Source organism: Lissotriton vulgaris, unplaced genomic scaffold (assembly GCF_964263255.1).
Source record: "Lissotriton vulgaris unplaced genomic scaffold, aLisVul1.2 SCAFFOLD_1516, whole genome shotgun sequence".
Lineage (NCBI taxonomy): Eukaryota > Metazoa > Chordata > Amphibia > Caudata > Salamandridae > Lissotriton > Lissotriton vulgaris.
Window position 1 is genome coordinate 128199 of NW_028245251.1, and position 25072 is coordinate 153270.

The following is a 25072-nucleotide window of genomic DNA, read 5'->3' on the forward strand; positions in this document are numbered from 1 at the left end:
AAAGTCCAAGATTTGTTGACATACAGAATCTTTTGCCATTTCTTTAAACCATTCCTCAGTTAACGTTAAGAACTCCTGAGATATACAATCTTCAATGGAAGCAACTACATCCACATCCTGGTCAATGGTAGAAACCTTATCAACACTACATGGCAATCTGGACAAAAAATCTGCTGTGACATTGCTTTTTCCCGGAACGTACATGATCTCAAAGTCATATTCCTGAAGGCGTGAGGACAAACGAGCAATCCTAGCAGTCGAGTTCCAACCACCACCAGGGGACAGAATTCCTACTAACGGTTTGTGGTCCGTTCTCAAAACAAACCTGTTCCCCCACACATAGTTTCTAAAATGTTCCACAGCCCAAATACATGCTAGTAGCTCCTTTTCGATAACAGAGTATCTTCTTTCAGTGGAAGATAAGGTTCTAGAAGCAAAAGCTACGCACCATTCCTCCTTACCAGCAGTCTGACTCAACACAGCACCAATGCCATACAAACTAGCATCAACAGTGATGATACATTTCTTACTTATACAGAATGATTTGAGTGTAGGGGCATTAACAATCTCACTCTTAATTTGCTTGAAAGCAATATCTTGCTTGTCCGTCCAAACAAATTTGGCTGAACTTCTAGTCAACTCTCTTAAAGGTTCCATCTTGTTAGCGAAATTTTGAATGAATTTACTGTAATATTCGCACAACCCCGCAAAGGAGAGCAACTTCTCTTTACTATCAGGGGCTGGTGCATTCATAATGGCATCTACAAGGTTTTTCTTTGGTACCACACCATCCCCAGAGAGGGTATGTCCCAAATATTCAACCGATTTACAGAAAAATTTACACTTGCTGGCCTTAATGGTCAAACCAAACTGTTCTAACTTAGAACAGACCTCTTTAAGATGAGCATGATGTTCACAGTTATTCTTGGAAAAAACAAGGATATCGTCTTGAAAGCATTTGACGAATGACAGGTCTTTAAAAATGTGGTACATAGCTCTCTGAAACACTGAAGCAGCCGAAGCTAGACCGAATGGCATTCTCTTGAACTGAAATAACCCATGAGGGGTGATGAATGCAGTAAATTGTTTAGAGTCTTCAGTGAGTTCGATCTGGTGATATGCAGATCTAAGGTCTAATGTTGAAAACATGCTCACCCCATCTAACATGCAAAGCATTTCATTAATGTTAGGAAGAGGGTGACAGTCTGTAACCAAGCTCTTATTAAGCGCCCTTAAATCAACACATAGCCTAATACTTTTATCAGGTTTAATGGCTAAAACAATGGGGGAAACCCATTCGGACGATTCCACTTCCTCAATTATACCATCTTTCACCATGGTGTCAAGCATATCTCTAAGTTCGTCCCTAATACTAATAGGCACTCCCCTTAATTTCTGTTTAACAGGGACAGAGTTAGGTTTGACTTTAATCTTATGGCTAAACCCATTCAATTTGCCTAACTTGTCAGAAAACACTTTAGGAAAGGCACAAGAAATCTCTGTGAATTCAGGTGATTCAGTAGAGTCTCCGTCAGATATAGCCAAAACTAACACAGGATCTTTAAGTCTAGGATTTAAAGAAACACCAAGTCTCGCTTGGTCCCTCCACCCCAAGACATTCACTCCCTTCCATGCAATATAAAGTTTCACATTAGCAGAACTACTTTTGATTGTAAGCATAACTTCCTTAAAGCCAATAATATTGATCTTGGACCCATCAAAATTGTAACCACATATATCAGGCTTCGATAAGGAATTAATATCAATTAGATCCCCAAAAGACTTAATACAATACTCATGTGTGATAATGGTCCAAGGAGAACAGGAGTCCACCATGAGCTCTAACACTTTACCCAAAATGGTAACAGGACTCTTAGGAGAGGAAAGTGTGTCTGCTTGAGATAAGTCAATTGACTCCTGTACAGAAATGACAATACCAAATTCCTTAATATCTGGTTCATTGCATGCTTCGTCATTGATATATGATACATTTCCAGAAGGACGTTTAGATGAAGAAAAAGAAGATCTTTTTGTGTCTTGGAACGGTCTTGTGGGAGTTTCACACATTTTGGAAAAATGTCCAGAGCGTCCACACTTATTACATTGTCTAGAAATGGCTGGACATTGTGGAAAAGAAGCAATGTGGTCCGGATTACCACATCTAAAACAAAAGAATTGTCTAGCCTTCCCATCATTCTTGTTGGAAGGCACAACATTTCTTGGTTCCTGGGGTTTAACTACACTAACTTCGCTAGAAGAGGTAGAAACACTCGAAGAGGTGGAAGCAGTAGATGCTTTATCTAATGTTTTTATCCATTTATCGGACTGTTCAAGAGCTTTAGCAGTACTGATCGCTATTTCCAAACTAGGATCACCTAAGATCCACAACTGCTCTTGAACGTTCTTACTTTTTACATGTACAATGATCTGATCTCTGATCATTTCGTCTGTCATAAGGCCAGAATTACAATGTAAAGATAACGCACGTAAAGCTGTAAGGAAATCATCAAAACATTCTTTTTCATCTTGAACTCTGGTATAAAACTTAAACCTATTCAGTGCGACACTAGTAATAGGTTTGAACCTCCCTTCAATTCTAGAAACCGCTTCGTCATAAACATTGCTATCAACCCCAGATCTTACAGGTGGTAAAGTTCTAAAAACTAATTGCCCTTCTGAGCCGAGGCAGTGTAGAAATATGTTCTTTTTTCTCTCCGCAGACATGCGTTCTCCATCCATGGCTTTGAGATATGTAAAAAATTACTCTTTCCATCTTGTCCATGGAATAGGTGGATCACCCTTAGACTGTAAAAATTTTGATGGCGGATGAAATTGCATGTTAGAAAATAAATGTCAAAATAACTGCCTGAGAATAACACAAAAGAAGTGAAATAAAAAATAGATACCAAAAATATCCAGTAGATGGCAGGCTAATAAAGGAGTACAAACTTCCACTGAAGATTTCCACAGAAAATTTCAAGATAAAACTTGGAACGTAGAAACAGTCTGAAGCCAAGTAATAATAAATAAGTCACTGAAATAATATTCCCAAAATAGTATTGTTGAGAAAAGTAACAAGTTTGTGTCCATAAAAATTATTCATAAAATAAATAGGTACAGGAACACACGCAATAAGAAAGAGCGTGTAAAACAGTACCTTTATCTTTCCAGTTAAAGCGAAATGATTGAAATGGGCTTGCCCGGTGAAATTGAAGCAATCCTTCGTGTTACACACACTCGGTGATTTGGTTGCTATGGAAACGAACACGGAAGGCCTGCGTGATGCGCAATGGCTTGGGATGTAATGCGCGATCATACGCGATGACGCGCGATGACTCACAGAGGCTGGTTCCCAGTAGCCAATCAGGGGTAGCAAACACTGGAAGATGCTGATTGGATTAAACGTCGGTGTTTGCTGACGTACGGCAGCTGCCGTTTTCACGAAGAAAAACAAGGAAAACACGAAGAAATCACTAATAAGCAGAATACTTAGCGCAGCTTCACCGGATTTGAAGGAAAATAAGTAGGGAATACTCCGCTTCACTCCTGAAGTAGACAAAACGACTTCTGAGGTTGATAACGTGGATTCATTAAATTTCTGCTCCTGTGCTTCGAAGAGATGTGGCAGAAAATTGATGAGAGTCCCTCGTCGCCAGTGTAAAAAAGTAAGAGGCTCCTTTATATAAAAATAGTAATTTATTTCAAGTTGGATGGAAAGAAGCACAGCACATCCGTTAAGTAGAAGGTACAGGGAGATATAACAGTTGGGGCAGAATCTGGAACCAAGGATGTAAGATGCAGGCACGCATCATACATTCCAGGCTCCAGCACAATGGGGCAAAACACAGTAAATAAACAAGCACAGGAAAAGCAAGAATGCAACAATTACCTGTGCCTGATGGCAATGTAGTGGATGTGGACAATGATGATGATAACATTGTGTCAATTTGTGAAATTTCTAAAGGTTGTATCCGTGAGGATACATGGAAATTGGCATGTAGTAGTGATCCTATTTTCAATGAGATTTGTGATTTTGTAAAAACTCAGTGGCCACGCAAGGACTTGTTGTCTGATAGTGTTCAACCGTTCTTTCATGTTGCTCAAGAGTTATCTGTGGTTGAGGGGATTTTGTTCAGAGGTCTACAATTGGTAGTCCCTGGTGAATTACAGTCTCAGATTTTAGAAATGGCTCATGAGGGTCACCCTGGGATGACATCTATGAAAAGGAGGATAAGAAGTGAGTTTTGGTGGTCAGGGATGGACAAATGTATTGAAAGGTATGTCAGGGACTGTATGGATTGCTGTTTAAGTGACAAGTCTCAGAAGCATGTTATGTATGAAAAGCTCCCTGTTTCTAGACCTTCACGGGTTTGGGAAAGTGTATCTTTAGACATTGCTGGTCCTATGTCTTTCAACAAGAGTTTGATGTATGCTATTATCTTGGTTGACCAATTGTCCCAATGGCCTGAGGTAAAAATGGTTTCTAGTATTACGTCTGGAGTGGTGATCAAGTTTTTGAATGAAGTGTTCGAAAGAGAAAGTTTCCCTGAATCTATTACAACGGACAATGGTGTACGATTTGTCTCTCAAGAGATGAAGGAGTTTTTGGCATGTCATGGTATTAGACACAAACATGTATCAGTTTATTATCCCAATAGTAATGGCATTGTAGAGAGATGGATCAGGGTGTTTAAAGAGGGTCTCCAATTAGCTTTACGCAGTGGTGGTGATTGTAAGCAAACCATAAGTGAAATTCTGTGGTGCTACAGAAACACTCCTAGAAGCATGGGTGATCTCTCTCCTTTTGAAAAGATGAGAGGGAGAAGGAGTGTCTCCAACATGAGCCAACCTTGGATGAGATTGCTTGATTCAAAAAAGGCAATAGATAGTGATTGTTCCTCAAGTAATAATTCTTCACCGTTTAGTGTCAATGATTGGGTGCGTGTTAAGAAGAGCAGACTTGTCCGGTCAGGGGAGTCACGTTATTCAGATCCTTTGATGGTCAAGCGTGTTGGTCGTCAGGTTGTTGAACTTTCAGATGGTAATGTGTGGAATATGTCCAAGGTGGTAAAAGTTCCCATGTGGTTGTGGCCTAAGGAAGCAGCTCCAGAGTCCAGTATACCATCCAACTCAAGGTCCTCCAACAGTGGTAGCAATTGGAGGAAGTTCTCTGGTTTAACGTCACTTCACAATGTTCCTGAAAATAAGCTCGCCTGTATTCCTGTCTCTGATACTGTTCAACGAACACAGAGGAAATGTCTCACCCCTGTGCGGTTTAAGGATTATCAACTCTATAGATAGTTTGTTTTGTTTCTCTTACAATGGATTTTCTTACCCTTGATGATTTTGTTTTCATATTCTGTAATCTAAATATGTTTTGTATATCAATTTATGTTTTTCCATGTTTAGTTTAAGCTGTTTCTTTATTTCTCTTTACGAAGGGGAATGTGTGGTATTGCCGTGTCATGCCTGGAATCGGGAACTCTGCTGGGTTCCAGATTCCAGGAAGGACAGTTTAGACCCAGGCTCGTCGTGATGACTGCATCTCCTTTCTGTGAAAAAACAACCTACCTTTAAATGAATATCCTTCGATGAATCATCATTTCAACCACCTACTGTGGTGGCAGCCCAAAAGGATGAGGTAATCCATCATTGTAGGTGCCGCTTGGAATGGAAACCTAGTGACAGCACCACACTCGAGTGGGACCACATACTTTAAAGGTTCCTGCCTCAGAGAACAATGTACAGCCAGACATATGTCCCAGTGCCACAGGGGCTTTCTACCATCAGCAGGCTGCTGTCAGATTAGAAGAATATCTTGGATAGATCGACTTCAGCAATCCTAGTATATGACATTAGGGGTATAGGTTTCATATTCTTCATCCCAGTGCCAACTCCTTTCCACTTTGCCCATGAAAAGAATAGCGTTTGTGGGTGCACACGTGGCCCTCATCACTGTGCCTTGCATTGTATGGCAGATAGGCCATCATGGTTTCTGATAGATCTATAGACAGACCATTTTGACTGTAGCTAGTGTACTGTCTGGTTATCAATTGATATTGTGATGTACATTTGTTGTGTGCTTTGTGTTGTTTAATCTTAATCAATTTTTATTGTTTACGGAGTACTACCATCAGTGCCACACGCAAACATCCTAGACACTAACAGGATGCCGAGCAGACTGCATCAGGTTTCTTCCAGACCACAGGAAACTGATAACTCAGGACAATATATCTATCTCACAGCGGACTGCCAGAGGCTTTTCGCCTCCCACTCCCAACCTGCTACCTGGACTATTCGTTCAACTATTACAACAGATCCGATCTCCACTTCGTGCAAGACTGACACATATTTATTTTGATCCTAAACCCAAACTGAGGTAGTTTGCTGCGCACTGTGAAATAAAGTGCTTTGAATTCAATAAACAGGTTACTTGTTAGTGCTAATTTGTGTATTCTGACATTTCTTGTCACGGTCATGCCTCAACCTGCAGTATTGCAGGAAGAATCTGAAGGTACATCTTTCGCTTGTTCATAGGTTTGAGATGATTTGCATAGCTTTTTAATACATAGTGTTCTGTTTTGGAAGTAAATGTCTTTTTTACAGTGGGACCATATTGTATGTTTTGCATTATATCAGCCATACATAAATGTATCTTTTTTGCTTGTAACCTGGAAAAGAATTCTGGCTACATTGGGTGCTGGGTCTAACCTATGTCAGTTATTTTCTTCAACCACTAAAAATTGCTCAGTCATTAAATTAATGGTGAATCTTGAATTAAAAATCATGCTACAATAAAAAAAAAAGCCTTTCACGTTGCGAGTATTGATAATGCATTTTACTATAGGGGACTGTATCAATATACTCTAAGTGGTGTACTTTACCACCTACACTTCTCAAAAATGTGTATTAAGCTAGGGAGGAAGGCAATCCACCACCTTAATACATGTAAAAGCACTGAAAAAGGTATTATTTTGAGTCCCTTTTCCTATATCGGCCTTCCATATAGTCTCAAACCTGATGATATTTTAAAGTTAAGTCGCCTTTACTTGGTATTTTTTAATATCAGCAAAATTCCAACACCTGATGGCAAAGCTTCTATGTCTTTAAACTCTGCTCTTGTTCTTGATTTTAACCACATAATGAACCCTACACTGGTTGACACTAATAACAAATATATTTAGTAAATTATAAAAGCAGACACACGGTCACCCACATTTTGGGGTACCTAAGTGTGAAGAGTATGTGGTGTTTTGAACACTTTGAACTGTACATATATATTAACTGTTCAAACCACCCACAATAGAGAACATGGCTACACCTTCCATGTTACCGGATACCACCAGGAGAACGTTGGTCCAGTCACTAGTGTTAAGCAGGCTGGACTATTGCAATGGTTTGATGCTAGCTGCCAACGAGGGTATCTTTGCTAGATTGCAGGTTGTGCAAAACACAGCTGCACGACTAGTTCTAAATGTCCCGCCTCGTACTCCCTCAAAACCGTTGCTGGCCAAACTGCACTGGCTTCCAGTAAGGCAGAGGGTGATGTTTAAGATCTGTTGTGTCATCCACAAATGCCTTATTGGAAAAGGTCCTGGCTACCTCACTGAAAAATTCATCCCTTATGTTCTGTCCAGATCCCTGAGATCAGGAGATCAGGAATTGCTATGTGTTCACAGGGCCATGAAGGCAAGAAAGGGGGGCAGGGCCCTATCTGTAGCTGGCCCCAAGTTGTGGAACCAACTCCCAAAGGAAATTAGAGTATGTAGGGAACATTTCCCTTTTAGGAAAAAACTCAAAACGTTCCTCTTTAATTTCTAGCTGGCCTTAGGGCTATTTACTAAATTATGACTAGTTCCTGTTCATTAGTTGCTGCCAGAGGCGCGGAGATACTCCTTCGGGAGTGATTCACAGCGCCATACAAACATGCAAATAAATAAAAATAAATAAATAAAATAACTCACAGCCACAAACACACAGTAGTAGGTCACGATCATCGACTGATTTCTATTGTCTCTGGGAAAAATGGCCTAACAATATGTGTAAAAAAGCAAATGCTTAATTATGCCCTAAATATCAATCTATACTTTAGGAATTTCTCTATGCTGGAATGAAATCTACGGCAGAGACCCTGAATCACTCACCACAGTTTGGGAAGCCTTTAGGACAATTAGAAGAGGTCACATCACAAAATATATGAACATCAAGATTCTGTCTGTGGTGCATGAAACTCTTCATACAATATGAAAACCTACAGGGTTGAGATTAAATGTGCTGTACAAAGCCAGCCAAGAGATCCAAGTGGGAAATATGAAAGTATACTTGTCAATACAAAAGTTAAACCTGATTTTGGACTAGTTAATGGTAATGTTAACTAGACTTATAGAGCACACAGCTGCCTCAGCGAAGGGGCTGCCCAGCACTAAAAGCAGTGTAACAGACTATGAACTAAGCGTCCTGGCGCTGAAAGCAGTCAACATAGAGGATAGAAACTAGGCCACGGGGAAAAGGTAGTGCAAGACTGCCGATGAAGTTCAGAATCAGAAATTATAAAGTAATGTTCTAGAACAGACTGTGGCCATGCATGCAATAGAAGGAACACTGTACAGTTTGTCACCTCCCTGAGGTGTCATATGGGGAAATGGTGGAGGTCAATCAATAATTTCAGATAAGATCATTTGCCTTGGCTAACAGTAAGAACTAGAAATCCCAAAGCGAAAGTTTGGGGTTTGAATGCATGAAATGATTTACAAACAGGCACTGTTGAAAGAAGTTTGCAAATGTTATAGGTCTTTCCCTTCCTTTTCTACTTTGTATGCATGAGCACCTTCTCTTGAGCACATTGCTATTTTTCCTGGAGTGACCATTGTATGTAAGTAGGGGATGCTTCGCAGCGATATAAATTGAACTTCGTGTTTTTGAATAATACGGAGTCTTGTGAGATGGCCAGCACTAATCTGCACCCACCTGGTGAAACACTCAAGACTTTCCAAGTGTACTCGCTTGTCGATCTGAACTGCATCTACCATGATGCCCAGGGGCGACTCTGCTGGGAGGTGAAGCAGTGTGCTCCCACACCAGTTTCTGAGTCTTGTGTGATGATGTTTTTATACTCATATTTTCTCTCCCTTTGATTTTGTTTTAATTGAATTTGAATTCCGGATAGTTGAACTGATTTGTTCTATCATTTCCGTCCATTTGGACCATTATTTTTTCTATTGTATTGTACCCAGGTCCTTTAGATTCTTTGTGGGTTATCCCAGTATTTTTTAATGCCTATGTTATTATAGTCATAGTCTTTGTAAAGGCTCTGTAGACTCTGCCTGTTCAGTAGCACCCCAGGGTATCCAAGCTTCTGCTTGCGTTTCAGTTTGACCGCAGGGCATCACAGCCAGTCCTGTGAGTCAACAAGACCCCGGTGATCATAATCCCACAAGCGTCTCAGTATGACCCACATGTATTGGTACTGTTAATCTGAATGTGGTTTACTCACTTGCATAGCTTTTTATGTATCTCCACTCTGAAAGTAAAAAGAGAAAACTTAGTTTATGAAATCAAATAAAACAATTGGAAAAAAGCTAAATAAAAACATATATTATTATTATTAATGACCTTACCTAGTTCTACAGGAATTGTTGCTGAAATAAAACAGAAATGCTGAATTAGACCCCAAACAATTTAGCCAATTCTTACTTGTATTCCCGATAGTTGAAACGACCTATGAATCCTTTTCAACTCACTCTCTCTCACCTTCCCCACATTTCACTCCACACCTGTACCACTATCATATCTGTATCAATCCTTACTCTCCACTCCATGCCACCAAGTTGTCTTTTCGATTTCAAATGATTTTTATTAGTTTTCAAAAAGAAGAAACAAAAAGACAACAAGCAATAAACGATGTACAGATAAATGAAATTATTTTGATACATAAATTAGGGAAAAACATATCAGTTCCAATTCTAATGACATTCAGAGAGCCTTAACCCCAATACTGTAAGATAATGTAAAGAAAATATTGCTGGCTGATACCACAAGCTGTATATTAACAACTACTCTTCATAAAGGCTATGAAATAAGAAATAAAGAAAAGTAATGAGAGGGAAGAAATAAAGAATAGTAATAACTAGTATGAGCTATAAAAAACAGGATATGAGCTATAGAAAAGGATCCCAAGCTGTCTCTACAACACCTCACCCTCACTCCGGCTCTACATCATACTTTAATCTCGTCTCCAACTCTTGCTGGCAGTCCCCTCCATACCTTACCAACTCTGCCCACCGTTCTTCATGTCATTCTCCTTCAACGTTACCTCAAGCCTATACATACCTGAACCAACTGCCCTTCACATGGTACTCCTCAAGCCCCCTCCATATGTGACTCCCTCCTCCACACTTTGTCCCATTCTCTCCTCCACCCCTCACTCTACTTCTCTCCACCAGCACTTCTCCTGCTCTTACCCTCCACCTCTTGCACCACTATCTTCAGTCTCCTTTCCTCTGAACCACTGAGCCACACACTCCCCCCTTCTGTCTAGCTTTGGGTCACTGAGTTCAGGTCTGTGGACTGCACCCTAGACAAGGGAACCTCTATCAATAGAGCTTCTTGAGTAAGCCTGGGAACACCCAGTGCGCATTCGAAACTATCTTGGATGCTGAGAGAGTCCTTGCATCAGTGGCTGGAGTCTAGGTCCAGGACCATGCATTGGTAATGCTTTCTGGATTTCTAACTGGGGTCATCATTTATTTATTTATTTCTTTATTGAGTTTATTGAGCGCGACAGCTACCCAAAAAGGGTTTCCCGGCGCTAGAAAAAACAGAACCAGGGGAGGAGAAGGTCTCAGGGAGGAGACCGGGGCAAGTTACTGGTTGAATAGCCAGGTCTTGATGGCTTTACGGAAAAGATAGTAATTCGTTTCTAAACGGATAGGTTGCGGGAGGGAGTTCCAGAGCCTGGGGCCTAGAAGGGAGAAGGATCGGCCTCCCATCTTTGCTTGGCGTGTTTTGGGGACACGGAATAGGACTTGGGTGGAGGATCTCAAGCATCGGGCCGGCGTGTAGGTATGCACTAGGGATTGAAGGTATTTGGGTGCATTACCCCATTTATCATAGGACTGGTCATGTGAGAGATGTCTGGGGACCTCTTAGGACATATGGCATTCAGGGGGGCACACAAGTGGCTATACCACAGACCTGCATGGGGCCATCTAGATGTTCTAAGTTAGCCTTAAATAGATCATCTTTCTCCAAAGCTAGAACCTTGTCTTACTGGAAGGAACCTAGGTACGAGGTATGTGCACAGACATGCACACAGTCTCCTTTAGCTCTAACACAGGAGGAAAATAGGTGCTCCCTATGAGTTTGTGGAACTCTGCCCTAGGAGCAGACGGGCACTTTGGGTCAGTTGATGGGCCCCAGTTCATAAGTACTATACCAGAAACATACTTGAGCTCCATCTTGCCCTGGTCTCCCCTATCTGCCCAAGAAAACCTGGGGTTCTCCCACCTGGTAATATGAGTCCTTGTTGCTTGTAGGCCCCGATTAGGAAGTATTTGCCACCTCGAAAGTCACTCTGAGCCCAATGCGAACATATAAACAGACTTTTGTGAGATAGCAGACAGACGCTTAAGGTGATGGGAAAGAACCTAACTCTGAAAGCCACTACACGGAGGTGTTGGGACAGTAAGTCTCACACTGATGTAACTTGTATTCCTGTTACGTTAATTAGCTTAGTCACAATGTTAGATATAGTCTACAGTATGCAAATCTTCATTAGAAAGAGTAAATAAAGAGGGGATCTTGTCGATTTGCAAAGATTCTATCTCTGCACTTAGTAAAATTCACCGCCAACTTTATCAAATGGGACCACGACGGATTTATCAAAGACAGACATGCAGTAACAAATTCTAGTTTGATATGCAATATTCTCAGTATAACAGAAAAGAAATGTGTTACACAAAAAGGGTGTCCTGATGCTGAAAGGATATCTGAGGTGAGCAAAATAAAGATTATGGTTGGAAAACCAGAAAGTCAGACACAGACTAATGTTTGACAGGCAAGGATTTAATTGAAGTAGGTTAGAAGTAATGGAAAAAAGTGGCCCAACCTGTCTATAAGGTGGGGGCTCTGCTTAAGGTAATTATTTGTAAACCAAAAGGTCTTAATACAAAGGACTTTAAATCAAGGAGCCAAAGTGTACAGATGGTGGGAAATAGAAGAACCAGCAAAGAAGGAAACGTGGTGATGTATTTTGAGCCATTTACAGATGCTGCATAGGATACTCTGTGTGACCTAGATTAAGAGTTACAGTACTCCATGCATGAAAGGATAAGCAGTCATACTGTGCATTGCCTTCAGTTAGGACTGAAGGGCACAGTCTTGCAAATAAAAAGAATGTGAATATACGTAGAGTGACCTTATTGACTTGCTCCTTAAATGAAAGTAAACAATGACTCCCAGATTACAGACAGAAGAGGAAGGTGAAGGTGAAGAACCTAATTCTGAAGACCACCACACCAAGGTCCATACAGATGGGCAACTCCAAAAGTCAAAACACAAGTCTTATCACTGCAGAGCTTCAACAAACTAGTACCCATCCGGTGGCCACCACTACCACATGGTTGTGGAAGTTCGATCGGGACCAATTGATATTTTCACTGAAAGACACAAGGATTTGCGGGTTGTCAGCTGAAGACCTTAATGAGAATCCAAAGCATAGGATTAAGGAACTAGAGGATTCACAAAAAAGATTAAACATTTTTGAGTGAGGGAATATTGCTGACTGTTGTCACAAGGCAAAGGATAAAAAGAAGAATCATTAGGAGATAAATTGATTTCTCAACATCTGTCTATCAAAAGGCATTATAGGAAAGCTAGGGCTTGTCCCTAGACATTAAACTGAAATAAGCGGTGGCATAAAGTGCCATGAGAAACTGTTGTAGCACTAATATCCAATCAATCAGGGCAGACTTCCTCAATGTAAGAAGAGGCGAGGATCAGCTGTGAAAGCAAGAGCTCTGGATTCTGTCCCATGACTAAAGGTAAAGACCAGACTGCACAGGGTCAACGAGGCCATTCATTTACCTCCCTAAAGCAAGAGACTCAGTGGTTCCTGTTACCAGATTCTGGTCAGAAAGGGCAACAACGAATGAAGGAGTGATCAGGTTACAAATAGAGCGGCGTACTGAGAGTGAAAAGGCCCTGGAGCGGGCGAGAGCTTGGGAAGCGCTCGTTGTGGCACTCAAATCTCCCGAAGCAGATGGAGATGATGCATCTGTAGGTGACCCTGTGGCAACTATGGTCTAACGCACGAACAGCTCCAAGACTACCTCAAACTATAGCCTCACGATTGGTAGCAGTGCTTGCCAGGCAAGCCTGATAGCACTCGGCTGTAGCAGCCTTGTATTCAAATAAGCAACCCCACTGAGATACTAGTTTTGCAGGCCTCTTCTAGCCTACACTTAAGTGACATGCCTGGGAGGGTGGTGTGGGAGGAAGGAGGGGGGGGTTAGTTGGGATTGGGAATTTTCCAATGGTCGCAACGCAATACCGTGATGACTGAACGCAGTGTCTGAAATGTTGACATGGACATCATTTGTGCCGCAACTGCGCCCTACATAACCTAATTTACACTGTGACTTTACTATCCGGGTATGTAACCGAAACCCCCTTTTTGGATGGAAGGAAAATCAATAAAAATGTGTTTTTTAAAAAAAAAAAGGGCAACAGAGAAATCCATCAGACATTGCTAACAAACAATGGGTCAGCATGTTTTAGGAGAGGAAGCATCAGGGATGTCTTGGAGTCCAGAGGATAGAAGGCTAAGATCAAATGAGTTATGTAGGTCAGTAATGACCAGGCAAATACATTATAGAGAACATCAACAGCACAAGGATGTAGCAGGGAGCCCATCTTAATCATTTTATTTAAGCACAATGTAGATACAGTTGTAAAGAGCACCAACTCCATTCGGCTTTTATTAATGGAAACAGATCAGGGAGCTTATGGAGATGACTAATAAGCCCTAGCAAAGAATAAGAGGGGTCCTTAATGTTCTCCAAAATTAAGATAGACTTGCAGAGGTCAGCTGAGGGCTTCACAGTATTATTACAAACACCAGATAAAATATTTTCTAATAATTCTCGTAGCCCAAACACTTAACTGCCTCAAAAAGAATGCCTGGTAATTAATATCTATTGATGCTGAGAAAACCTCTTTTAAATGGCTGCAAAGAAGTTTGCTGTTTTGTAAATAGCCAGATATCATGAGCCTTTCGGTATATATTGGCGCTCAGCATGGTTACCCTCTTTCTCTTATGTTATTTATCCTCACCTTTGAACCCCTTCTAGAAAAGGGTAACATTCTTAGGTAAAGTCATGAATTTATGGAAGAAAATCAACAACTAGCTTCTTTGCAGACGGTGCATTTGCAGACACAAGCGGCATCCTTCAAAACTATCTTAAACATGATTGAATAGTATTCAAAAGGATTGAGATATAAACGACACCATGATAAAATTGAAATCGTTTTTTGGTCCAAAGACTTACTTGCCATGCTCTGGATTTTACGATCAAATATATTCAAATTGAACACTTAGATTTTTATATTGATAGATCAATGGAAGACACTATTTCTACAGATTGTCAGAGACTGATAAGGAACGTCCTTTCCACACTAGAATGCTGGTCTCCACTGAGCGTGCCCTGGTGCGGGCGCTCAGTTTCAATCTGAATCAGTGTTTCTCAAACTGCGGGTCGCAACTTACCTTTGGGTCGTAAGCCGATGTTTGGTGGGTCATGACAGTCCAAGCAATAGACAAATATGCCTTAAATTCTTTATTCATCTTGTCACATTTGCTGCACTTCGAAGACAGAAGCCAAATGTCAGGCTTTGTCTTCTGACAAATTGCTGCTTATTTTGTAGCATGGGGTTCGGTCTTTACAAACTCCTCTCCTTTTTAGTCAGAAAAAGAAAAGTAAATTGACTTGTAACTGTCTTGCAGGGGTACACGGAGTGTGAAAGGAAAGGCTGTAGGATGTCAATTTGTGTAACACACAACAAATATAAATACCTGCAAATAAACTGTACATATTAAGCAGTTGAGAAAACAAAAATGAAGCACATTTTATTTTTAATTCGGATGTAAACAAGGACTTTAATAGCCTCACAACAAATCAAAACACTACTTGATGATGCACAATTGATAAATATTCCCTGAAACCCGATTTTCACATATTATTATTATTATTTGTGTGCAATATAGTTGTATTAGTAAACTGGAAATTCAGTGGCCATTTCAATGTAAAATATGCAGCTTCCTTTAACTCGTTGCTCCAAGGGTCCAATGTATCCAAAATGTAACTTGACAGTAATAAAATTAATAATATCCATTTACTTTAAAATCCCTATGTTTATGCTTATTTGCCAAAAAGAGAGACAATTTCCTGAGTAAGGAAATGCTTCTGTTTGTTCTTAAGCCTTGTTGAGACTGGATTGACTTGATGTAGCAAGGCACATCAGGACCAATGTGGTCCTGGAAACATGGCTCCTCCAAGTGAGACCTGAGTTTGGTCTACCTAGTAGCCATTTTAACCGTAAGTGAAACTAGTACTGTTTCTAAACCCAGAAAATAATAGAAATGTATATGTATAGTACGGTTTCTGAACCCACTACAAAGACTATAGAGAATTAGCAAAGATGGAAACAGGTTTCTCCTGCGCCTGCTATGGCTCCATCATCTGATACAAGCATTATTGGTGGTTCAAAAATAGAATTATGATTTTTGACAGGAAATTCTGGTGGACTGGCTTACTGAATATCAATCAATCACTCAAATAATTGTATTCGGTCTATTTGAAACTAAGCCCTTAAAAGTACAATATGATACATTAAAATACAACAAGTTAAAGAAATGTTAAAACAGTGCAAATAGTTAGAATTATTGCAATCTAAAACAACATAATGCTTCGGCAGCTCTAGATTTCAGCAGTCGTCATTATTAAAAAATAGTTTGATAATGTTCAAAAGAGCGAATGCAATGCCCTCACACAGGTAGACACATTAATCAAACAAGCGCAAAGAGAGAACAAAAACCTCAAATAAATGTGTTGTCTATGTGCTCCTGCTGGTGCAAATAGTAAAACAAATACCTCAAGGTAGCACTGCAAATCAAAATAAACCCAGACATATCACTTCGAGTCTTTCGGATGTTAATCACAAGTCTGAGGTAGGTATAAACTGTCGCTATTGTTTCATCGGATGCTAAGCATTAAAGGAAATAAAGTGCTTGTGTGCAGTGTCTCATGAAGTGTTTATTCAACAGGGCTTTAATAGTGCAGGATCTGAGTTTTGAATACAACTACTGAAGAACATTATATGTAAAGTGCTTTGTGGGGAAACCAGACCGCAAGGGCCCAATTCAAGATTATGCTCCCAGTTATTGTAGTGGGGTAAGGCAACTAACCTATGAAATAGGTTTAATCTAAACCTCAAAGTGCTGCAAATGCTGTGCATTAAGTAGCAGAAATGTCTGGCGACCATCGATAGGGGCCAACGATAGGTAGGAAATAACAGATGGCAATGTTCTGACCTTTTCCCACCTCGCAGCCACATGTAATGTGTAACAAGTATCCCTCATTGCCCTTTTGCCAAAGGAGGATAGAGTTGTAGGGTTTTGAAACGCATCCTGTCTGGACAGGCCTGTGGCCGTGTCCCTGACTTCCCTTAGCGAAGAGTATGAAGGAAAGTGCCCCTTTTTTACATGGCCACCCCCGCTTTTGGCCTGGTATCAGAAAATTCACTTGGTTCCTGCTAGACAAGTCCCCAGTGTCAGATCTCATTCGCTAAATGGTACAATTGTTCCAGCAATTGACAATACTTTTAGCACCCCCACTAAGTCTATAGTAAATTATACCCCTGGTACCTTGGGCAAGAAGGCTAAAGATGGTCCCTAAGGGCTTCAGCATGTATTGTGCCACCCTAAGGGACCCTCAGCACCAACATACAAGCTGTCATTGCAGGCTGCGTGCCATGGTGCAGACAAAAGTGAAAAAAATATGGCACACATTCCCGTGTGCATTGCCTAGAGGTAAGTTACCCCTACAGCAGGCCTTACAGCTCTAAGGCAGGGTACACTATACTATATGTGTGGACATACCTCTTAGCAGCTATGACCCTGTGATGTCTAAGTCAATTCTTAGATATCACAAGTGAACAGGGAAGCCATTTTAAGTACATGTGCTGGACACTGGTAAAAACGAGTTCCCCAGCTACATGAAGCTTTCACTAAACTCTATGGTGTTTGGTATCAAACATCTTGTATTAATAAACCCAAACCGACTTCATTGGTTGATGTTTTAATAAATGCACCCAGAGGGCATCTCAGAGGTGCCACCTGAAAATCTAGCAACCTCTGGTGTAGACCAGCATGCCACCACAGATAGGTTTCGGACCCCTGCAGGTGAGAGCCTACACTCTGAGGACAGAAACAATGCCTCTTCTGGCCAAAGGGGTTGTCACCGCCTCTAAGCAGGATGGCTAAGTAATCAGCATTATTTATTTTTTTTAGCCTCGGGTAGGTAATACATTATTGTACAGTTAATTAAAACCATTACAAACCATCATCAATAAAAACGGTTTCGTGTATCTATTGAAGCAATAGAAATGTGCATTAATACTGTGATAAAATGTAACAAAAGCTGCAATTAAAAGGTGCTGAAGCTAAATATTAAGAAACAGGCAGCATGCAAGATTGGCCCTAAGCTGATTCACTTCTATCATATCATTGAAGAGCTTTGCATGGTTGGGCGGACCTGCTTTCCCCTTCAAAATACATTTGATTATTGTAGTCCGTAATCTGCCTGGGTAACAAGAAGTTATCCTCCCTGTAAGCTTGTGCTTTGTAGCGATAAAACCCAGTGGGCTCCTGAATGCCAGCTGGGCCTTGGTTATCACCCGATTCTTTCATTTTTTATTTTTTGGCTTTGAGGATACAAATGTTGCACTGGGTTCCGTCACTGTCCTTCCTGATGTTTTGCTGATACGAGTGCCGTTCCTTCTTCATGAAGGTTTTGTTGCTGGCTTCTGCTCTACAGCCAGGCCAATTTGGCTTTTTCTGTTTGTTTTTTTCTTTTTGTTAAGACAGGCATCTGCGACTTCAAGGTATTTTACCAGTCGGCAGCTCAATTGGACTTCGTCACCCGAGAAGTATGCCAGGACCGCATGCCTGCATGACCTTCGTTTTTTGTTGTAAAGGGGTCTAAGAAGATTCCGGCGATCTTGTAGCAGATCCTTACAGATGGTAATACGGTCTAAGATGTTTTCTTCACCATTGCCACAAAGGCAGCACACTTTGCTGACATTGAGGGACGCAGCCAAGGGGCCATGTGGTCTGCAGACGGCAATAGTCCTAGGCGGAAATTCAGAAACTTCTCTTGTTTTTTTGGTGAAGCTGGTCTGAAGGTATGTTTGTGGCCTAAGTTTGGTGTAAGACCGTATACCTAGCCAGCCATGTGCTTGCTCCGCCAGTAGGGCTTTGTCCTGCAGGAGAGATTCTTTTTTGACGATGTTATTTACTGCTTTTTTAAAGCCCACCAAGTACGCTTGCAGATCCCATAGTTGATGCACCCCCAGTGTTTTATTGCGTCCTCCAAGAAAAGTCTTGCGGGGCAGTTTTTTTTAGTTCGCAGTTCCTTCCAAAGGAGAGCGTTAAGTGTGTTTGCTTCTCCCCTGCTTATTTTATACCAGCTTTTTATGTATACTCCTTTACGGGCCAGCAATTCCTTTGCGAGCCCAAATTCGAGTCTAATCTCCGCGGATGATGCGTACCTCGGCAAACCAAAGATCATACGCAGTGCTCTTCTTACTGTGCCATCTACCGTTTCAGCGTCCCTTCCTCTCATCGCTTCGCTTCCAAATGGGATAGATGGAATAGGTTTTGCCTGAATCACCTTCATTAGAGGAAGGAGGCTTGGTCCGGTGATCCTATTTTTTAGGTTCCTTAGAGATACTGCTGTCATTAGTCCTTACTTTTTTATTTCCTCGCATTGTGGCTTAAAGCTGCCATTGGAGTCTAGAATGACCCCCAAATATCGATATTTACTTGTAACGTCCAGCTTCCTTGAGTCCAGGAACCAGTTGTTCGTTGGTTTCTTTTTACGATTAGTGAAGCATATGACTTTAGTTTTTTCTTGATTAATACGGAGTTTGTTTGTTTTGGATTATTGCGAGGTGATATCCAACATTCACTGTTGGCCTATCGGAGTCCGGCTGATCAGCACCAAGTCATCCGCATAGAATAAATTGGACAACTGTGTGCCCCCTAACTTGGGTGCATGAGAGTTCAGCAAGGTTGACAATTCAGCCATAAAAAGATTGAATAATGTTGGTGCAAGCACGCATCCTTGTTTTACCCCTGTGCTTGTAGGGATCTTTCTGGACAAAAATTCACCTGCACCTAGACTGACCTGAACCCAGGTATTACTGTGCAAGTGAATTAATTGGCTCAACAGCAGCTGGGGGAATTTTAATTTTCTTTAGTTTTTGCCACAGCATGTTTCTATTGACATGGTCAAAGGCAGAACTATAGTCAAAGTAGCACAGGTATAAAGGTTGTTTTGCCACAAGTGCTGCATCAATCAGAAGCAATAGGGCTAGTATGTTAGTTGTTGTCCCCATGTTTTTGCGCAAGCCGGTTTGGTTGTGTGGGATTGCTGTTATATCTTCCACCCAAGATGTTAGCTCCTGGAGTAAGAGGCCTGCGTAGTATTTTGCCTCATTATCAAGGAGGGCTATAAGGCAATAGCTTCTTGGGTCGTTCCAAGTAATCAGCATATCAAGTCAGGAGGCTTCAAAGGCCTCTACCGCCTTTGATATGTGACCATGCCATCCCCAGACAGGGGAAATGCCAACCCCCTGCACTGCAAAAAAAAAAAATACACAAATGGACGGAATGCAGAACCAATTAAAAATTCATCCTCAGTCACAGATCTGGGTTAAATCCATAGTTGTTTTGCTCACCACCCCACCCCAGTTTGGACCCAACTGTATGCAAATAACATAACATGTGTATTTGTAAAGCGCACGTTCAACCTTGGGTATCTTGGCGCTGAGTAACCAATATTTATTGTTACCCAACTCAGTGGTACTCATCTTATCGACCTCAGATGGATGAAAGGCTGACTGGACCCGCGGGGATTTGAGCCTGTGACCATGAGGTTGAACACCGGCCTCTGCAGTGGAAGCATTAGTCCAATGAGCCACCATTACCCGGCCAAATCACTCGACCCTGCTCCCCATGGGAACAGTCAGACCCATAACTCTCAGTCAAGGACTTCCCTGGACTGGAAAACAAGCATCCTGGGACTGGTTTCGGAGTATCACCGCTCAACCGCCAGGCTAGCTTGAATCCAGTAGTATAGTGGGCATGGACCCACGTCTGGGCATACCTTTACCACTTAGGACGACAAAGCCTAAACACACAAAAATGATTTATGGAATGAAGAAAAGGTAAAACATTCACCCCCCCCCAGTCATGGATCTGGTTTAATCCATCCTTTTTTTGCTCACCACGCCACCTCAGTTTGGACTCAGCCAAATGCAAATCAATCTAGCCTCTGATCCCCATAGAAACAGTCCAGACTGAACTGCTAGGACAGGTCCTCCCTGGAATAGAAAGCAAGCATCTTGGGACCGGTTTGGGGGCATCACCCCTCATCAGACAGGCTAGCTTGAATGTAATGGTATAGTGAGCACAAGACCTACGTCTGGGTATATCCTTCCCACGTAGGGCGACAAAGCAAAAAAGCACAAATGATGGACGGAATGCAGATCAAATCAAACATTCACCCCCCGGCACAGATCGGGGTTAAATCCATCCTTTTGTTGATCACCACACCGCCCCAGTTCACCCTCAGATCTCTGTATTGGGGCAGAATGTTTGACATTGTTCAGCATTCCATCCATCAATTGTTCTTTTTGCATTTGTTGCCATAAGTGGGACAGGTCTGCCCAGATGTGGGTCCTGTGCTGCCTGCAGCCTCTTTGTGGAGACCCAGCAACCACAAGTGTCTCCCTTGAGTAGCCCGGATGCTTGAAATCACCACCACACCGGAGCCCCACAGCTTGAGCGGAAATGGATCAACAGTGTCCCTACGTGCCTGAGCATCTCGAGACATGAACCCCCCTGTTGGTTCAGACAGACTGGCCCCCCAGTCCCTACCTGCAGCCTCTTTGTCCGAGGACCGCTTCCCACTGAAACCAACATGGCGGCACCCGATGCCGAAAAGATATTCTGCATCGGACTTCCCAGAGCCTCCCGAGGCGACCAGTTGGTGCTGCCTTGGCCCTTGCTGTATGCTTACCTTAACTCCAAAAGATAGGTCCTGTAGATCACTGCTAAGAGCTTGTACGCAGACTATGTGTTTTTCCCCTCTAAGATAACATTACCGCATTTGAGCTGATACAAGTGTATTTACCTATTTTCTTCAGAACTGCTATTTGAAAAAGTACTTACTCACTAACAAAGTTCTTGGTGACTAAAATTATATAACCATATGTGTTCTTTTCCTACTTTGGTGTAGATCTCCTGATTGAGTGTGTGTGTATCATTCATCTACTGAGTGTCTAACACTCCTCCTTGAGACGCTTAAGGCTGCTCGACCACACTACCACAAAAAGAGCACCTTGGGATTCTTAAAGTAAGCCCTGTCCACTTGTTGGGGGTACTTGGACTCGCTGCACAGTATACCTCTTTTTGGTACATTATATAAAGAGCCAATTTCCTACATTCGCGGTCCATAGACCGGCAGCCCTCAATTATCGACCTATTGACTTCTGGTGCCTCATTAGTCCAGACTCTGTGCCACAACATAAATAGGTGAGTCTGTATTGGATCCTCCAAGGGAAATAGTCCTAACTCCTTATGGTAGATAAAGGTGGCAGTACCTTGGGGGGTGTGGAAGCAAACGATGGGTGAAGCTATTTTAAGCAGCCAGCAGCGCAGTTGAATTGTGAATTTCCCAGACCTCTGCCCGAGGGCTTACTGAGTAGTAATTGGAATTACAATATGGGTAGATCTTTATCCTCTATTCATTTCTATACTCTGACATGTTTATTTAAGGCAACCAAAATGTTTAGATGCTTTAAAAACAATCCAGGTTCATAAGTTACTTTTGAATGTCATACTGAATACCTTGTAAATATGTATGTGGGGGAAACTTTAATATATTTTAATTTAAGCATTGAAATCTTTTAGTTTTGCAATCTTGTAATATCAAATCACCCAAAACATAACAGCAGACTTTATACCATAATGATTGTGGCTGGAATTATCGCAGTAACATACAAATGAAAGGACCAAAGTGGTATCCTTCACGTGAAAGGGTGAAATATATATCAGGATTTGGGGTAAAATGTAATCCCCAAGAAAAGTTAAAGCATCACGTCCAATCCTCTACCTGTTCCAACTCTGCTACAATAATATGTAGGTAAGGAATCCAGGGAACAAAGAAGAAGGAAAACAACATCAGAGATACCAGTTTGGAATGGCGTTCACAGCAACCAAGGTAATCTCAGAACCTGCTCAGACATCTCGAATAGAAGAAACAAAATACACTGTGCAATATTTTATTTATTATTTTATCATATCCAACACCAATGGCGTCATTAGACTTCTCTGCGAGGAAAGACTATGACTAGCCTCGGTCCTACTCAGCGTCAGGAGCCAAGGAGAGTCTCCAGAACTACTGAGATGTAGGAATGGGGTTCACTCAGCAGCAAGAAGGATGAGCCTTATGGTTGCTGAAAGATGTAAAACATCAATGGGGAAGCTACCAGGATGGTCAAAGAAATCAAAGGAAGGAATCAGATGGTAAGCGGAAGGTATCACTGGTAGGAAGTGCATAACTTCTTGAGAGGGGAGGTGACTGACCAGAACTAAACAATTAGGGTGTGACAAGGGCCTGCAGAGTGCCGAACCTCATGTTAGTAATGGAGCTGAAAGAAATAGATGTTGCTAAACACTGATCCAGTACCTACAGTTTACAAAGTCACTACTTCCAGAAGTCCCACAGCAAATTGTAAGTGTCCATCAAGCTAACCTCCTGTTCTCCATATATGTTAATCCTGAACTCTTATGAACTTGTATGATGGATGGCTTGAAGACTGTATGTGTGGGTATGGCCCTTCATTAGCAAGATCTTCCCCATTAGTCAAAACAAAACCCCTCGCTGCCAAGACCCCTCCCCTGGAGTTTTGTACTAGGATCTAGTATCTTTGGGTACTACTGATGAATGGAAATAAAAACAGTTACACTAAGGCGGCCGGCTCCCAGGATCAAGAGAAAAAGGGTTCCAAGGCATCATATCTCTTCCAAGAGATTAAGGGGTAGATATACAAACATTTTGCACTAGGTTAGCATCACAAAAGTGACACTAATCAGCACAAAGGAATATGCTACTTACCAGTATGCATCTGTTCTTGGCATGTAGGGCTGCTGACATTCATATCTTGTGCATAGATCGCCGCCTAGTGTTGGGTCCGGATGATTGCACTTTGTTGTCTTGGAAGAGTCTTCGAAGTATCACGAGATAGGTGACTCCTCTCTTGGACTACAGTGCGCATGGGCATCTTCTCCATCCTCAGATAGTTTTTCGCCATTGTGGCGGAGATGGAGATAGTAAAGTAAGAGATGGCCATGCAAAAGATAATGCTGCAGCTGCCACAGGCACCGGGGAGGAGGGCGGGCGATATGAATGTCAGCAGCCCTACATGCCAAGAACAGATGCATACTTGTAAGTAGCATATTCCGTTCGAAGCATGTGGGCTGCTGAATTCATATCTTGTGCAAAGACTGTATAGCAGTGTCTCCTCTAGCGGTGGCTACCTGTGCCAGCTGCAGCAGTTTGAGAAAGAGTTTTGAGGACAGCCTGACCTACAGCAGCTTGCGGTTTTGCTTGCACGTCTACACAGTAGTGTTTTGTGAAAGTGTGTATGGTGGTCCATGTGGCTGCCTTACAGATATCTTCAAGAGGAATATTTCCTAGGAAAGCCATGAATGCCCCCATTTTTCTTGTGGAGTGTGCTCTTGGGGGGACGGTTAAAGAGCGTTTTGCCTTTTGATAGCATATTTGAATGCATTTAACTATCCATCTGGCTATTCCTGATTTTGAAATAGGATTCCCTTTGTGTTGTGGTGCAAAAGCAACAAACAGTTGTTTTCCTAAAGGATTTAGTTCTGTCCACATAATAAAGTAGAGCTCTCTTTACATCTAATGTGTGCAGGGCTCGCTCAGGTACTGAGTGTGGATTTTGAAAGAACACTGGCAGTTCTATTGATTGGTTGATGTGGAAATTGGATACAACCATAGGCATGAACTTAGGGTTGGTTCTAAGAACCACCCTGTTGGCATGTACCTGCATGAAAGGTTCTTGAATAGTTAGTGCTTGTAATTCGCTCACTCTTCTGAGTTTGCGTGCCACCAGCGGGATCAGAGGTGCTGGGGGAAAAGCGTACGCAAATCTGCCTGACCATTTCATCCATATCGCATTGCCCTGTGACAATGGATGTGGGAATCTGGCGGCAAAGTACTGGCATTTCGAGTTTTCTTTTGTGGCGAACAGGTCTATTTCTGGGTGACCCCACTCCTCGAAGAATGGTTGGAGAACCTGGGGGTGAATCTCCCATTTGTGTAATTGTTGGCTGTGCCTGCTGAGCAGGTCGGCAATCATGATTGTCCTTCCCTGGAAGGTGTTCTGCTAGGAGAAAAATGTTTTTGGGAATTGCCCACTTCCATATGCATTGTGCCAGATGGGACAGCTGTGGAGAGTGCGTTCCTCCCTGTTTCTGAATATAGTACATCGTGGTCATGTTGTCCGTCCAGATCAGCACAGTCTTGCTGTACAAGTATTTCTGAAATGCTTTCAGGGCTAGGAATATTGCTAGCAATTCTAGTTGGTTGATATGCAGCTTTTTCTGTTTGTATGTCCAGAGCCCCTGTACTGTGTATTGAAGTAGATGGGAACCCCAGCCTGTCAGTGATGCGTCTGCTGTTAATACTAGTTGTGGAACCGGCTC

General features: G+C 41.9%; 1 protein-coding gene across 1 annotated transcript in view; it reads right to left on the bottom strand.

Moving 5' to 3' along the window:
- Positions 1-25072, bottom strand: part of LOC147666494 (E3 ubiquitin-protein ligase TRIM39-like) — a 239047-nt gene that overhangs the window by 122342 nt on the left and 91633 nt on the right. Inside the window, exons 6-7 of the mRNA XM_086949038.1 lie at positions 9618-9638; positions 9494-9520 (exon numbers count right to left, since the gene is read on the bottom strand). Of these exons, the coding sequence (XP_086805164.1) occupies positions 9494-9520; positions 9618-9638 (48 nt within the window). The remainder of the gene's footprint in view (positions 1-9493; positions 9521-9617; positions 9639-25072) is intronic.